This window comes from Aethalodelphis obliquidens, unplaced genomic scaffold (genome assembly GCF_003676395.1).
Source record: "Aethalodelphis obliquidens isolate GAN/ISIS:26980383/991018 unplaced genomic scaffold, ASM367639v1 scaffold116, whole genome shotgun sequence".
In the NCBI taxonomy this organism is placed as follows: Eukaryota; Metazoa; Chordata; class Mammalia; order Artiodactyla; family Delphinidae; genus Aethalodelphis; species Aethalodelphis obliquidens.
In genome coordinates, this window is record NW_020838060.1 from 1,559,018 (window position 1) to 1,574,869 (window position 15,852).

The 15,852-nt window shown below is 41.7% G+C and overlaps 1 protein-coding gene across 4 annotated transcripts in view; it reads left to right on the plus strand.

The window, feature by feature from the left end:
* TUFT1 (tuftelin 1) overlaps positions 1-15,852 on the plus strand; it is a 44,096-nt gene that overhangs the window by 12,759 nt on the left and 15,485 nt on the right. For 2 of the 4 annotated variants that reach the window (XM_027097600.1, XM_027097601.1), the window contains exons 2-5: positions 9,289-9,363; positions 9,774-9,875; positions 13,169-13,255; positions 14,195-14,284. In XM_027097600.1, the coding sequence (XP_026953401.1) occupies positions 9,289-9,363; positions 9,774-9,875; positions 13,169-13,255; positions 14,195-14,284 (354 nt within the window). Of the gene's footprint in view, positions 1-8,732; positions 9,060-9,288; positions 9,364-9,773; positions 9,876-13,168; positions 13,256-14,194; positions 14,285-15,852 lie in introns of those variants that run through there. The other 2 variants (XM_027097604.1, XM_027097602.1) reach the window with 2 other exon arrangements.

A 15,852-nucleotide genomic window follows, 5' to 3' on the forward strand; every position in this document is an offset into this window, starting at 1 on the left:
TACAAGTGGAATCATATAGTATACTTTTGTGTGTGACTTCTGTTGCTTAACATTTCTGTAAAGTTCATCCATGTTGCATATTCACTCTTTTTCATTGTTGTGCAGTGTTCTGTTGTATGACTGTATCACAGTTTATCCATTCTACTCCAAAAACATTTGGGTAATTTCTAGCTTTTGGCTATTATGAAAAATGCTACTATGAACATTCTAGTATATGTTTTTTATGGGGAAAGTATGTATGCATTTCTGTTGAGTAGATAACCAGGTGTGGAATTGCTGTGTTATAAGGTACGCATGTGTTCATCTTTGGTAGATACTTCCAAAGTGATTGTGATAATGAGCAAACCCACCATCCGTTCTGATTTTTCCACAGCCCCGGAAACTTGGTATTTTTTTTTTTTTCATTTTAGTCATTCTGATGAGTAGTTTGTGGTTTCGCCTTATGGTTTTAGTTTCTAGTTCTTTGATGATGATGACTAATAAGGTGGAACCCTTTTCATATGTTTATTGGACATTTGGATATTCTCTTATGTAATGTATCTATTGAAGTCTTTTGCCCATTTTTCTGTTGGGCACCACTCTGTCTCCCTCTCATGTTCCCTCCCTCCCCACTTTCTTTCTTTAATTATACTTTTTATTTTGAAATAATTTTAGATTTACAGAAAAGTTGCAAAGATAATACTCATATACTCTTCACCCAATTTCCCCCAATGTTAGCATCTTAATAACCATGGTGCATTTGTCATAACTAAGACATTAATGTTGATACAATACTATTAACTAAATTATAGACTTTATTTGGATTTCACCAGCTTTTCCACTAATGTCCTTTTTCTGATCCAGGATTCAGTCCAGGATACCACATTGTTTTTTTGTCTTTTTGTTTTGTAGGAATTCTTAATGTATTCTGAATATCCTTTGTCAGATAGTCATAGAGTGAATATCTTCTACTCTGTGGGTTGTCATACTCTCTTAGTGGTGTCTTTTGATGAACAAAAGTTCAGAATTTTAATATAGTCCAATGTATCAGTTTTTTATGGGGAGGATTGTTTTTGTGCTGTGGTTAAGAAAAATTTTGCCTTTCCAAGGCCATGAACGTGTTCTCCTATAAAACCTTTACTGGGGCTTCCCTGGTGGCGCAGTGGTTGAGAGTCCACCTGCTGATGCAGGGGACGCGGGTTCGTGCCCTGGTCCGGGAAGATCCCACGTGCCGCGGAGCGGCTGGGCCCGTGAGCCATGGCCGTTGAGCCTGCGCGTACGGAGCCTGTGCTCCACAACGGGAGAGGCCACAACAGTGAGAGGCCCGCGTACCGCGGAAAAAAAAAAACCAAAAAAAACCACCTTTATTGTTCTGCTTTTCACATGTACATCTATAATCCACTTGGAATTAATGTTTGTATATAGTGTGAAGTAGGAGTTACTATGCATCTTTTCCCATGACAAGGCATATTACTTTAACCTATAAGCATATGGAATATGCTTATGGAAAATATTTTAAAGAGGAGCATTATGTCAAATTTGAGGAACTGGCATTTTTGTATGTCTGTTAGTCACTGTGTATTAGTCACTGTGTTCTCACTGTGTATTAGTCACTGTGTTCTCACTTAAATGTTGTACTATCCATCTTACCTAATACTAAACTAAGGCTGAGGGAGAATAAAATTAATACACACAACAAATAAAAGCTGGAGCCAGTGCTTGAGCCAAGGTCTAACTGTTCCAAATGCTATTCTTTTTCTGCAAAGAAGAGAGAAAATCAAGTTAGGCTTGAGGAGTAATGGACCAGGCAGTAAATCTGGTGGTGATCTAGGTACTGCTGTGTATCATGTCATTCTATCAAAATAAAATATATTTTCTAAAATAAAAAAGTAAATATATAAAAAATAAAATGCAAAAAGTTGATAGGAACCTATACTGGGGTGGGGGTAGGCTGAATAAATTAGTCTGATCTATTCGTGGAATACTAGTAGCCATTAAAAGCAAATTTTGAAGAATATTTATTTATTTTTAAAATGTTTATTATTTGGTTGTGCTGGGTCTTAGTTGTGGCAGGCAGGCTCATTAGATGTGGCACGTGGGCTCCTTATTTGTGGCCCAAGGGCTCCTTAGTTATGGTACGCAGGCTCCTTAGTTGTAGCATTCAAACACTTAGTTACAGCATACATGTGGGATCTAGTTCCCTGATGAGGGATCGAACCCAGGCCCCCTGCATTGGGAATGCAGAGTCTTAACCACTGTGCCACCAGAGAAGTCCCTGAAGAATGTTTAATGTGATGGAAATTCATGATGAAATATTAAAGGGGGAAAAAAGCAAGTATATAACTGTATATAGTAGTATGCCTTTCAAAAATATACATAGAAAAATTATAAGGAATACACTAACATTTTAATAGTGACTATTTTGGAGTAGTAGGATTATAATAATTATTTTTTAAAATAAATGTATTTATTTATTTTATTTATTTTTTGCTGCATTGTGTTCGTTGCTGTGCACAGGCTTTCTCTAGTTGCGGTGAGCTGGGGCTACTCTGTTGCGGTGCATGGGCTTTAGGTGCATGGGTTTCAGTAGCTGTGGCTCGCGGGCTCAGTAGTTGTGGCTCGCGGACTCTAGAGCGCAGGCTCAGTAGTTGTGGCTCACAGGGTCTAGGGTGCAGGCTCAGTAGTTGTGGCACACGGGCTTAATTACTCCACAGCCTGTGGGATCTTCCAGGACCAGGGATCGAACCCATGTCCCCTGTATTGGCAGGCGGATTCTTAACCACAGTGCCACCAGGGAAGTCCAGGATTGTAACTATTTTCATTATATTCTTTAATTTTTATCTCTGGAAGTATTACTCTTTTTTTTTTTTTTTTTTTTTTTGCGATATGCGGGCCTCTCACCGCTGTGGCCTCTCCCGCTGTGGAGCACAGGCTCCGGACGCGCAGGCTCAGCGGCCATGGCTCATGGACCCAGCCGCTCCACGGCATGTGGGATCCTCCCGGACCGGGGCACGAACCCGCGTCCCCTGCATCGGCAGGCGGACTCTCAACCACTGCGCCACCAGGGAAGCCCTGGAAGTATTACTTTAAAAAAAAAAAGACAGTTGTAGATTCACATGCAGTTAAAAGAAATAATAGAGATCTCTGTACCCTTTACTTAGCATTCCTCAGTGGTAACATATTGCAAAACCATAGTACACTGTCACAATCAGGATAGTGACATAAATACAGTCAAGGGACAGAATATTTCCATCACCACAAAGATACTTCAGGTTGCCGTTTTAGAGTCACACCCACTTCCTTCCCATCTCCATCTTCTCCTTAACTCCTGGCAACCCCTAATCTGTTCTCCATTTGTATAATTTTGCCATTTCAAGACTATTATCAATACATAAATGGAATCGTATAGTATGTAACTTTTTGTGATTGACTTCTTTCATTTAGCATAATTCTTTGGAAATTGTTGTTGCATGCATCAATAATTTGTTCCTTTTTATTGCTGAATGGTAAGCATTCCATGGTATGGCTGTACCACAGTTTGTTTAACCATTCACCTACTGAAGGGCATCTGGGTTGTTTCTAGTTTTGAGGTATTACAAATAAAGCTTCTATAAATATTAGTGTGCAAGTTTTTGTGTGAACATAGGTCTTCATTTCTTTTGGATAAATGCCCAGGAGTATAATTGCTGGGTCATATGGTAGTTGTATGTTTAGTTTTTAAAGAAATTGCAAACTATTTTTCAGAGTGGTTGTGTCACTTTGTATTTCCACAAGCAATGTGTGAGTGATCCAGTTTCTCTGCCTTCTTGCCAGCATTTGGTGTACTTTTTGTTTTAATCATTCTGATAGGTGTGTAGTGGTATCTCACTGTGGGTTTAATTTGCATTTCCCTAATGACTAATGATGCTGAACATTATTTTATATGCTTATTTGACATGTGTATATCTTCTTCAGTGAAATATCTTTTCATGTCTTTTACCCATGTTCTAACAAAATGTTAGAGAGTAAAATCTCTGTATTCATGAGAGATGTTGGTTTGTAGTCTGTTTATTTGTTTTTTTCTTTTTAAAATTGACTTTGTCTGGTCTTGGTGCCACACAATAAGAATAGATTGATGAAATGAATTTGTTCCCTCCTCTTATTTTCTGGATGAGATTATGTAGAAATAGAATTGGTGTTAATTTTTTAAATATTTGGTAGAATTCTCAGTGGAGCCATCTGGGCCCGGATAGTTCTTGAGAATATTTTTTTTTTGGCCTCGCCCCACACTTGTGAGATCTCAGTTCCCCCACCAGGGATTGAACCTGGGCCACGGCAGTGAAAGCCTGGAATCCTAACCCCTAGGTCACCAGGGAACTCCCGGGAAGTTTTAAATTATGACTTTAATTTCCTTAATAGTTATAAGGCTATTCATATTACCTATGTCATATTAGATGAGCTGTGGTAGTTTGTATTTTTTGAAGAATTGATTCATTTTGTCTAAATTGTCAAATTTATGTTCATAGAGTTTTTCATAGTATTACCTTATACTTTCAATATGTGCAGGATCTGTAGAAATATCCTATTTCATTCCTGATATTGGTATTTATGTCTCTCTCTTTTATTCTTTGGCAGTCTTGCTAGAGGTTATGATTTGCATCGATCTTTTCAAAGAACTGCTCTTTGTTTCATTGGTTTTTCTGTATTGTTGTTCTGTGTTAAATTTTATTTATTCATGCTCTTATCTTTATTAATTCCTTCCTCCTCATTGCTTTGAGTTTGGTTCTTTTTCTAAATTCTTGTAATGAGAGCTTAAATTATCTGATATTAATACAGCACTCCTGCATTCCTTTGATTAATATTTGCATGATATATCTTTTCCCATTCTTTTACTTCAACCAGCCTATATTTTTATATTTAAAGTATGTTTCTTATAGACAGCATATAATGAGTCATGTTTTTTTTTTAATCCATTCTGCCAATCTGTTTTTTATTTTTATTTTATTTATTTATTTATTTTGGCCATGGCCACGTGGCTTGCGGGATCTTAGTTCCCCAACCAGGGATTGAATCCAGGCCCCCTGCAGTGTAAGTGTGGAGTCCTAACCACTGGACTGCCAGGGAATTCCAGCCAATCTGGTTTTTTTTGTTTTTGTTTTTGTTTTTGTTTTTGCGGTACATGGGCCTCTCACTGCTGCGGCCTCTCCCATTGTGGAGCACAGGCTCCGGACACACAGGCTCAGCGGCCATGGACCACGGGCCCAGCCTCTCTGTGGCATGTGGGATCCTCCTGGACCGGGGCACGAACCCGTGTCCCCTGCATCAGCAGGCAGACTCCCAACCACTGCGCCACCAGGGAAGCCCCAATCTGTTTTTTAATTGATGTATTTAGACCATGTACATTTAGTGTAATTATTGGTATGGTAAGTCTGCTATTTTATTTTTGTTTGTTGTTTGTTCTCTCTGTTCTTCATTTCTCTGTTTTCTTTTCCCTGCCTTTCTGTGGGTTACTTGAACACTTTTTAGGATTCAATTTTGATTCATTTATAGTGTTTCTGAGTATTATTTCTTTGTATAGACTTTGTAGTGATTGCTCTAGTATTACCAGTTTAAGTGAGGTATAGAAACCTTGCCTTCCTTTACATTCCTTTACCCTCTCCCATTTATAATTAATTTAAATATTTCCTGTGTATGCACTTAGAATAACATCAGATGGGGTTATAATTTTTAGCTTCAATCATCAAACATAATTTAGAAAACTCAAGGAGAGAGGGAAAGCCAATTGGATTAACCCACGTTTTTGCTATCCATGTTGTTTCTGTCTTCCTAATGTTCCAAGATTCCTTTTTTATTGTTTCCTTTCTGTTTAGAGAACTTTCAAAGCCATTCTTTTAGTGTAGGTCTACTGGTAAGAGATTCTCTTAGTTTTCCTTTACCTGAGAATGTCTTGATTTCCCTCTCATTCCTGATGAATATTTTTCCTGGGAAAAAATTGATTGAGAGGTTTTTTTTTTCCCCAGCACTTGAAAAATAGTGTCCCATTTTCTTCTGGCCTTCATGGTTTCCGATGACAAATCTGTTGTTATTCAAAGTGCTTTCCCCCTATAGGTAAGGTGTCATTTTTCTCTGGCTGCTTTCAAGATTTTTTCTTTGTCTTTAGTTATCAGAAGTTTAATTACAATATATCTTGGCATGAATTTTGGGTTTATCATGTTTGCTGAGCTCCTTGAATCTGCAGATTCGTCTTTTGCCAGATTTGGGAAGCTTCAGCCATTATTTTCTTGAGTACTTCTTCAACTTGTTCTCTTTCTTGTCTGCAGCTGGAATTCTGATGACATGAACAGAGGAGATGACCTCTCAGGGCCCAAATCCAGCCTAGTTGTCTGTGCTCTTCCAATTAGAATACCATGGTTGAACCCAGGCCACAGCAGTGAAAGCGCCAAATCCTAACCACTAGACCACCGGGGAACTCCTGAGATTGTGTTTTAATCTGAATGCATGCCTGCGTCCTGGGGAAAAGGAGTTGGCAGCCACTCTGGCTATTTTGAAATTATTTTTTCTTCTTTCTTTTGTAATGTTCTCTTGACCTAGATGTCATGGAACACTCACTATGCATTCAGAAAATACTTACCTTTGTTAGGGGCTGTGGCAGACAGCTGCCCACAAGGAGTTAACAGTTAGAAGGGGTAATTCCTCATGGATCACAAATAAGTGAGAGGCACTTGCCACCAGAGGCCCTGTGATACAGAGGGAGCTCAGGGAAGGGAGTATGTGTTTCCCACAGGATGTAGGGAAGTGTCATGGAAGATGTGGCAATTGAATGCAAGCTCTTGAGGGACTTGCAGATGCCCCTGGTGAAAATGGGAGGAAAGAACTTTTTTTTTTTAACATCTTTATTGGAGTATAATTGCTTTACAATGGTGTGTTAGTTTCTGCTTTATAACAAAGTGAATCAGCTATACATATACATATATCCCCATATCTCCTCCCTCTTGTGTTTCCCTCCCACCCTCCCTATCCCACCCCTCTAGGCGGTCACAAAGCACTGAGCTGATCTCCCTGTGCTATGTGGCTGCTTCCCACTAGCTATCTATTTTACATTTAGTAGTGTATATATAAGTCCATGCCACTCTTTCACTTCATCCCAGCTTACCCTTCCCCCTCCCTGTGTCCTCAAGTCCATTCTGTACATCTGCATCTTTATTCCTGTCCTTCCCCTAGGTTCTTCATAACCATTTTTTTTTTTTTAGATTCCATATGTATGTGTTAGCATACGGTATTTGTTTTTCTCTTTCTGACTTACTTCACTCTGTATGACAACTCTTGGTCCATCCACCTCACTACAAATAGCTCAATTTCATTTCTCTTTATGGCTGAGCAATATTCCATTTTATATATGTGCCACATCTTCTTTATCCATTCATCTGTCGATGGACACTTAGGTTGCTTCCATGGCCTGGCTATCGTAAATAGAGCTGCAATGAACATTGTGGTACATGACTCTTTTTGAATTATGGTTTTCTCAGGGTTTATGCCCAATAGTGGGATTGCTGGGTCGTATGGTAGTTCTATTTTTAGTTTTTTAAGGCACCTCCATACTGTTCTCCATAGTGGCTGTATCAATTTACATTCCCACCCACAGTGCAAGAGTGTTCCCTTTTCACCACACCCTCTCCAGCATTTATTGTTTTTGTTGTTGTTGTTGTTGTTTTTGTGGTACACGGGCCTCTCACCGTTGTGGCCCCTCCTGTTGCGGAGCACAGGCTCTGGACGCGCAGGCTCAGCAGCCATGGCTCACGGGCCTAGCCGCTCCGCGGCATGTGGGATCTTCCCGGACTGGGGCACGAAGCCGCTTCCCCTGCATCGGCAGGCGGACTCTCAACCACTGTGCCACCAGGGAAGCCCTCCAGCATTTATTGTTTGTTGATTTTTTGGTGATGGCCATCCTGACTGGTGTGAGGTGATACCTCACTGTGGTTTTGATTTGCATTCCTCTAATGATTAGTGATGTTGAGCATTCTTTCATGTGTTTGTTGGCAATCTGTGTATCTTCTTTGGAGAAAGATTACTTCTCCACCAATTCACTCTTTCTTGTGTAGGAAGGACTATTGTCTACCCAGAAAAGCTTCTCCCAACTCTCTGGGCAGAGTCCATTCTTTCTTCTTTCTTTCTTTCCAGCAGACATGTGGAAGGTTAGGAGGGTTCCTTAAAATGTGTTAAGAGTAAGATGGCATTTATACTTCTGGACCTTATGGCAGGGTATGACCAGATGACCTCAAGGTCACTTTCATCTTGGCTAGTTCAGCACCCATCTTCCCATCGTTGGATGGGAGAAGCATACACTCCTCTTTTATGCTGCCATAAAAGGCTGGAAGGAGCCTTAGAGATACTTATTCCAACCGTTCTTTTTCCAGTGAGATCCAGAGGCCCAGAGTGGCTAAGCCTCTTGTCCACCTGTACACATAACATGGGTTATTGGCAGGATTTGGTCCACTCTGCCTTGCTGATTCTCTCTCAATGTTATTATCTCTCCAAATCTCCAGCCCCCCACTTTTCCCTCTTATTGCATGCTTTCTCTCTCGGGTTTTCTATCTTGCTCACAATGTGTGTTTTTTTTAACATCTTTATTGGGGTATAATTGCTTTACAATGGTGTGTTAGTTTCTGCTTTATAACAAAGTGAATCAGTTATACATATACATATGTTCCCATATGTCTTCCCTCTTGCGTCTCCCTCCCTCCCACCCTCCCCACAATGTGTTTTTTAAAACTTCTTTGAGTTATGAAAGAACATCAGCTTTTCCCTTTGAAGTTAGGCTGATCTATTGTATTGCCCGCTTTCATTTGGATAATTTCTGTGTGGCTTATAGAAATAGGGGTTTGGATTCATGTACCTTCCTATGGTTTGGTTCTGGAAGGATATCTTAGTCTTATATATCAGTAACTACCTGGTTGGCTGTCAGGTGCAGAAATTCTGGATTGGGGATGACCAATCCAGGGATGCTGTCTTCAGGGTTGGGGAAAGGAGAGTGCATGCAATGTGCTTCCTGTAATCCAAGGACCAGGGTAGCGCCTCTGCAACCACACAGAGCAGGGTGCTGTGTAGTCTCCGTGCATTGTAAAGAGCACTGTCAAAGTCCCCGGAGACATCCTTATCACCTAAGAGTGAACTGATCTTGGATAAGCTGATGTCACCTCCCCGGACCTCAGCTTTCCTTGCCTGTAAAATGCTGATAATAAGGCCCACTCCACAGGGCTGGCAAAAGTGCATGTGTACTGGTAGTAGACTATAAAGGTAAGAGGTTATTGTTGCTGTCATTGTCATTATTAGGGCAGCGTGGACATTCTCAGGCTGACTCTCCAGGGTGAACTGACAGGAGATGAACTTGAACGCATAGCCCAGAAGGTATTGAGGTTTCTGGTGGGGCAAGGCCTCCTCCCCTGCACCAGTTCTCCTTCCTTGCTGCCGACTCCTCGTCCCAGTGCTGGCTGGAGCCATCTCTGCTGCCCGGGAGCATCTCCTTTCAGACACCCCCAGCTGACCTCAGCATTGTGCACTGCTTTGGGGGATAGAGAGACCCCTATTAAAATTAAAACTAACCTGCAATTTCAACTAATTGTCCCCGTCCTGTGTTCTTGTTGCTGCTGTGTTCATCCTGTGGCTTCTGGTAGAGGTTCTGAAATGAATTTTTGGAGGGGAAAATTGGACTAACCCTTCAAGTCTTTTGAGGAGCAGTTCTTCTACATTGGTTGAGGGGCAGAAGTTCTGTGCTTGTCGTATGGTTTCTGAGCCACTTTTCTCTCTCTCTCCGGTAGGCCAGCAGGAAGACCTATGCCATGGTGTCCGGCCGCTCATCTGGTCATTCTCTGGCCTCAGAACTGGTGGAGTCCAACGATGGACATGAAGAGATCATTAAGGTAAGCTTAGTTCACCTCCACTGTTTCTCCCTCCTCTCTTTCTTCCTATAGACATGGGAGAGGGAACGGCTGACTTCGTCAAAGGGACCTTGTGGTTTGACGAGGAAGAACCAGACCTGCAATGCTAGCTCCTGGCCATCTCCTGGAAGGATCTTAATCAACACCAGGAGACCACAGTCAGTCTGTAGTGACTTTGGTGCAACCTGGCCCCGGGCATGGGGATGGATGGGATGACCTTTCTAGGTGCTTATCCACTGTCCATGTTTAGCTGCTGGAAGTTGTGGAGACCGGTGGGAAGTGTGTTTATGGAACTTATTTTTAAAAATTAAAACAATTTTTGTTATTTCTTTTTTAAAAACAGCTTTTTGAGATGTACTTCACATACCATACAATTGACTTGGTTACAGTGTACAATTCAGTGGTTTTTAGTATATTCACAGAGTTGTGCAACCACCACCACTACTAATTTCAGAACATTTTCAGTCACTCCTTCTAGCTCCTGGCAATCACCAATCTACCTTCTGTCTCTATGGATTTGCCCCTTCTAGACATCTCATATAAACAGAATCACACAACATGTGGCCTTTTGTGTCTGGCTTCTTTCACTTAGCACAGTATTTTCAGGGTTCAGCCACGTTGTAACATACATCAGTACTCACTGCTTTTAACGGCTGAATCATGTTCCCTTGAATGAATATACCACATTTTGTTACCCATTCATCAGTTGACGGACATTTGGGTTGTTTCCACTATCTTTTATGAATAATGCTGCTCTGAATATTCATGTACAGGTTTTTGGGTGAACATATGTTTTCAGTTCTCTTGGTATATACCTAGCAGTAGTGAAATTGCTAGCTCATATGGTAATTCTATATTTATATTTAATCTTTTGAGAAACTACCAGACTTTTTCCCAAAGCATCTGCTCCATTTTATATTCCCATCAGTGATGCATGAGGGTTCCAGTTTCTGTACATCCTCATTAACACTTGTTATTGTTCATCTTTTTGATTATATCCATCCTAGTGGATGTGAAGTGATATCTTGTGGTTTTAATTTGCATTTCCCTGATGACATCTTTTCTTATGCTTATTGCCCATTTGTATATCTCCTTTGGAGAAATATTTATGCAAATCCTTTGCTCATTTAAAAATTCAATTGTGTTTTAATTGTTAAGATTTAAGGGTTCTTTCATATATTCTGGATAATAGACCCTTATCAGATATATGATTTCGAAAAAAATCTTTAATTTTTTCCCATTCTGTGGGTTTTTCTTCTGTTTTTACGTTTTCTTTCTTCTTCTTTTTTTTTTTTTAATATTTATTTATTTATTTGGTTGCACCAGGTCTTAGCTGTGGCAGGCAGGCTCCTTAGTAGTGGCTCACCGGCTCCTTAGTTGTGGCATGCAAACTCTTAGTTGTGACATGCCTGTGGGATCTAGTTCCCTGACCAGGGGTCGAACACAGGCTCCCTACACTGGGAGCGTGGAGTTTTAACCACTGCACCACCAGGGCAGTCCCCTGCTTGCCCCACCTTTAATGGTAGTTTATAACATCTTTGTATCCATAAATGGGTGCTTAGTGTTCTAGTATACACATACCATAATTTCTTTAATCCTCCATTGTTGGACATTTTGTCTATTTCCATGTTTTACAGCCATAAACAATATTTTGTCGAGCATATATGTTACTAATTTGTGAATGTGCTTTAAAATACAAGTGATAAAGAACTACTTTCTCAATTGTTAAAGATTCAAGCATGGTATACAGAGAAAAATGTGTAAATCCCCTTTTACAACCCCCTTTCCATGAATTTGCATATATGTACGGGAGTATTTATGCTAGTTTAGCTAAATTTATTTCATTAGGATGAATTTCCAGAAATAGATTTGATAGGTTAAAGAGTAAATATAGTTTATTTTAAAATTTTTATTTATATTTATTTTTGGCTGAGTTGGGTCTCAGTTGCTGCATGGGCTTTCTCTAGTTGCGGTAAGCAGGGGCTACTCTTCATTGCCACGTGCGGGCTTCTCATTGCGGTGGCTTCTCTTGTTGCGGAGCACGGTCTCTAGGCACGTGGGCTTCAGTAGTTATGGCACAGAGGCTCAGTAGTGTGGCTCACGAGCTCTAGAGTACAGGCTCAGTAGTTGTGGTGCACGGGCTTAGTTGCTCCATGGCACGCGGGATCTTCCCAGACCAGGGATCGAACCCACGTCCCCTGCATTGGCAGGCGGATTCTTTACCACTGCGCCACCAGGGAAGCCCCCAAAGACTAAATATAGTTTTAAGTCTTCTGATCGGAATTACCAAATTGCCACCCAGAAAGGTGGTGACAATTTACCCTTCCACCAGCAGTGTATGAGGCTGCCTGTGTGGAGTTAATTTAACTGGAGTTTTCTTTTTATTGAAGTAGAGTTGATTTACAATGTTGTGTTACTTTCAGGTGTACAGCAAAGTGATTCACATTCTTTTTCCTTATAGGTTATTACAGAGTATTGAGTATAGTTCCCTGTGCTATACAGTAGGTCCTTGTTGGTTATTTATTTATGTATTTTGTCTGTGTTAGGTCTTTGTTGCTGTGTGCCAGCTTTTCTGTAGCTGCGGTGAGCAGGGGCTACTCCTCGTTCCGGTGTGCAGGCTTCTCACTGCAGTGGCTTCTCTTGTTGTGGAGCACGGGCTCTAGGCACTCAGGCCTCAGTAGTTGCTGCACATGGGCTCAGCAGTCGTGGCTCGCGGGCTCTAGAGCGCAGGCTCAGCAGTTGTGGCACACAGGCTTAGTTGCTCCGTGGCATGTGGGATCTTTCCCGACCAGGGGTCGAACTCATGTCCCCTGCATTGGCAGGAGAATTCCTAACCACTGAGCCACCAGGGAAGTCTTCTGTTTTATATAGTAGTATATATATGTTAATCCCAACCTCCTGATTTATCCCTCCCCCCCCACTTCCCCTTTGCTAACCATAATTTTGTTTTCTATGGGTCTATTTCTGTTTTGTATATAAGTTCATTTGTATCATTTTATTTTTCTAAATTCCACGTATAAGCAGTATCATATGATATTTGTCTTTCTTTGTCTGGCTTACTTCACTTAGTAAGATAATCTCTAGGTCCATCCATGTTGCTGCAAATGACATTATTTCATTCTTATGGCTGAGCAATATTGTATTTTGTGTGTGTGTGTGTGTGTGTGTATGTGTACATATATACACCACATCTTATTTATCCATTCATCTGTCAATGGACATTTAGGTTGCTTCCATTGGAGGTCTCTTAATTAGTGTTGTTTTCCTTATTTCAGGTGTACTTGAAGGGGAAGTCAGGAGACAAGATGATCCATGAGAAGAATATTAACCAGCTGAAGAGTGAGGTCCAGTATATCCAGGAGGTGGGCACCCCTTCCCTTCGTGGAAATGACCTAGGTCATTTCTCTGAACCTCACATTTATTTGGCTCCCTTCTTTTGTAGGTTCTGATTTTCTCCCTTCTGCTCCCTTCGTATCTCCAAAGCACCATGCCCCCTCATGTGTAAATATCATTTCTGACCCTTCCATTCATCAACCAATCCATTAATCAACAAATACTTATTAAGCACCATGCACCTAGCACTGTCCCCCCAGTCATCCTACCTAAAGTTGCCAGCCTTGCTTCTTTACTTTTCTTTTTTTTTTTTAACATATTTATTTATTTATCTTTTGTTTATTTTTTTGGCTACGTAGGGTCTTAGTTGCGACACACGGGACCCTCGTTGTGGCACGCGGGATCTTTCGTTGCGGCGCGTGGGCTTCTCTCTAGTTGTGGCATGCAGGTTTTCTCTTCTCTAGTTGTGGCGCGTGGGCTCCAGAGCATGTGGGCTCTGCAGTTTGCGCCACGCAGGCTCTCCAGTTGAGGCGCATGGGCCCTGCAGCGTGTGGGATCCTAGTTCCCCAACAAGGGATCAAACCTGTGTCCCCTGCATTGGAAGGCGGATTCTTTACCACTGGACCACCGGGGAAGTCCCCTCCCCACTTTTCTTAACCCTCACTCTGGCTCTTGTTTCTCCTTGGCACTTGTCACCATGACATATTACATGTTTTACTTATTTGTCTTTTGGGTTGTGTGTCTCCACAACTAAAATGTTAGATACACCAGGGCACGGTTTTTATTATCTTGTTGCTTGTATAGGAGGGACTGCGTTGCAGCCCCACTTGACTAGAATCTCTCCTTTCCCAGCCGGTACTTAGAACAGTACCTGACTCATAGGGGTATGGGTTGTGGATAGGCACAAAGTTGGGTGAGTTGGTGTGCTCTCTTTCCCAAAACTAAAGCCTCTTGCCCTCTCCTCCCAGGCCAGGAACTGCCTGCAGAAGCTCCGGGAGGATATAAGTAGGAAGCTCGACAGAAATCCAGGAGATTCTCTCCATCAACAGGAGATACAGGTAATAGGAAATGGTCCATGGTTGGGTCCCCACTGAGGAGGTGGGGTTGTACCATTTACCAGTCACCCAGTGGGTGCCGAATCTAATGCCACTGCCAGGAAAGGCGAGAATACAAGTGATGCTGGCTTCTCTGAGCACTCACAACATTGTTAGGGCTCTCCGGCAGATGGACACTTGTATTCACACTAATCAGCCTACATACAAGCACACCTGTTCCTAAAACGTGCAAAAATTGAATTTATATCAATAAAATTATTAAGTTAATGGCAGGCCATCTTATATATAAGGATTCTGTGATCAATCTTCTTGTAGTACAAAGTCTTATAAAGAGACAATTAACCTATAAATCCGAACTTCTCATAAGCTGATCTTGCTTAATTTGGTGATGCTTGTGGTGTAAATTGGAAGTCTTGGTCCTTGTCTATTATTACTGTCTGTGTCTATAGCTATCTCTACCCTGGGACAGGAAGCTCCTCCAGGTGAGGGTTCACCCCCTGACCCTCGTCTCTGTGTCCCCACACCTCAGCCCAGGGTCTGGGATGCACAAGGTCATCAGTAAATGTTTGTTAGACCAAACTGATTGGAGAATTCCTCTTGGGGTGGATGATCCTGGGATCCTGTTTTTCAGTTCTTCAAAAATTTGAGGATAGAAATGTCCCCAGGAGAGCAGAACTATCTCTTCCATGACTTCACCCTCATCTTCCCTTAGATTCCAAGCTGTGTCTCCTTCATTTGCTTTTGGTTTGGTTGCGGTGGTCCTTCTCCAGTAGATCCTGCCCTCGTTCTCCTAAGGGGAAGAGTGACCTAGCAGCTAGTGCCAGCAAAATTACCCTTCGTCTTGGGCATGTGCTAGGCTTGTGTGGTGGATTCTCCCTAATTCATTTTGCTTTGGCTGGAGGTAAGACTTTCACTGCCTGAGCTCACATCTGGCTGGTGGGAGGTGCTTTGTCTAGTGACTGAAGAACCTAATGTGTTCAGAGCCCGGAGGTCCAGGCACCTTGTTTACACAAAACGGCAGTCGTATGATGACTAATCAGGCTTTGGGTTGGAAAGAACTGCAGCAAATGCCGCTTCCCCTTTTGATTTATGTTGTGTCAGACCTTGTCAGGATCCCCGAGGGGCAAAGGAAACTCTTTGTTTATGGCAGACAGCAGCTTGTATTTCCTGGGCTGTGAGGAATGTGCCTGCACATTTTCCAGTCTGCTGAAAGGTTTTAGCCTGGGGTTTCTTTCCTCCTCCCAACAAGGCTAGATAGAGTATTCCCCCTCAAGGCTGCACATGTTTCTCCACTCCCTCTTTTCTCCATTTTCCCACAGAGCACTAGATGTCTTTTTTTCTTTTCTTTTCTCCCTTCCTTCCTTCCTCTTTTTCTTCTTCTTCTTCCTCCCCCCTTCTCTCTCTCTCTCCTCTTTCTTTCTATCTAAGATTTGAACTCTTAGAAGAATAATGTTTCAAAAATATATGATACTAAAAAAGACGATACAAATGAACTTATATACAAAACAGAAATAGACCCACAGACATAGAAAACAAACTATGGTTACCAAAGGGGAAAGCAGGGAGGAGGG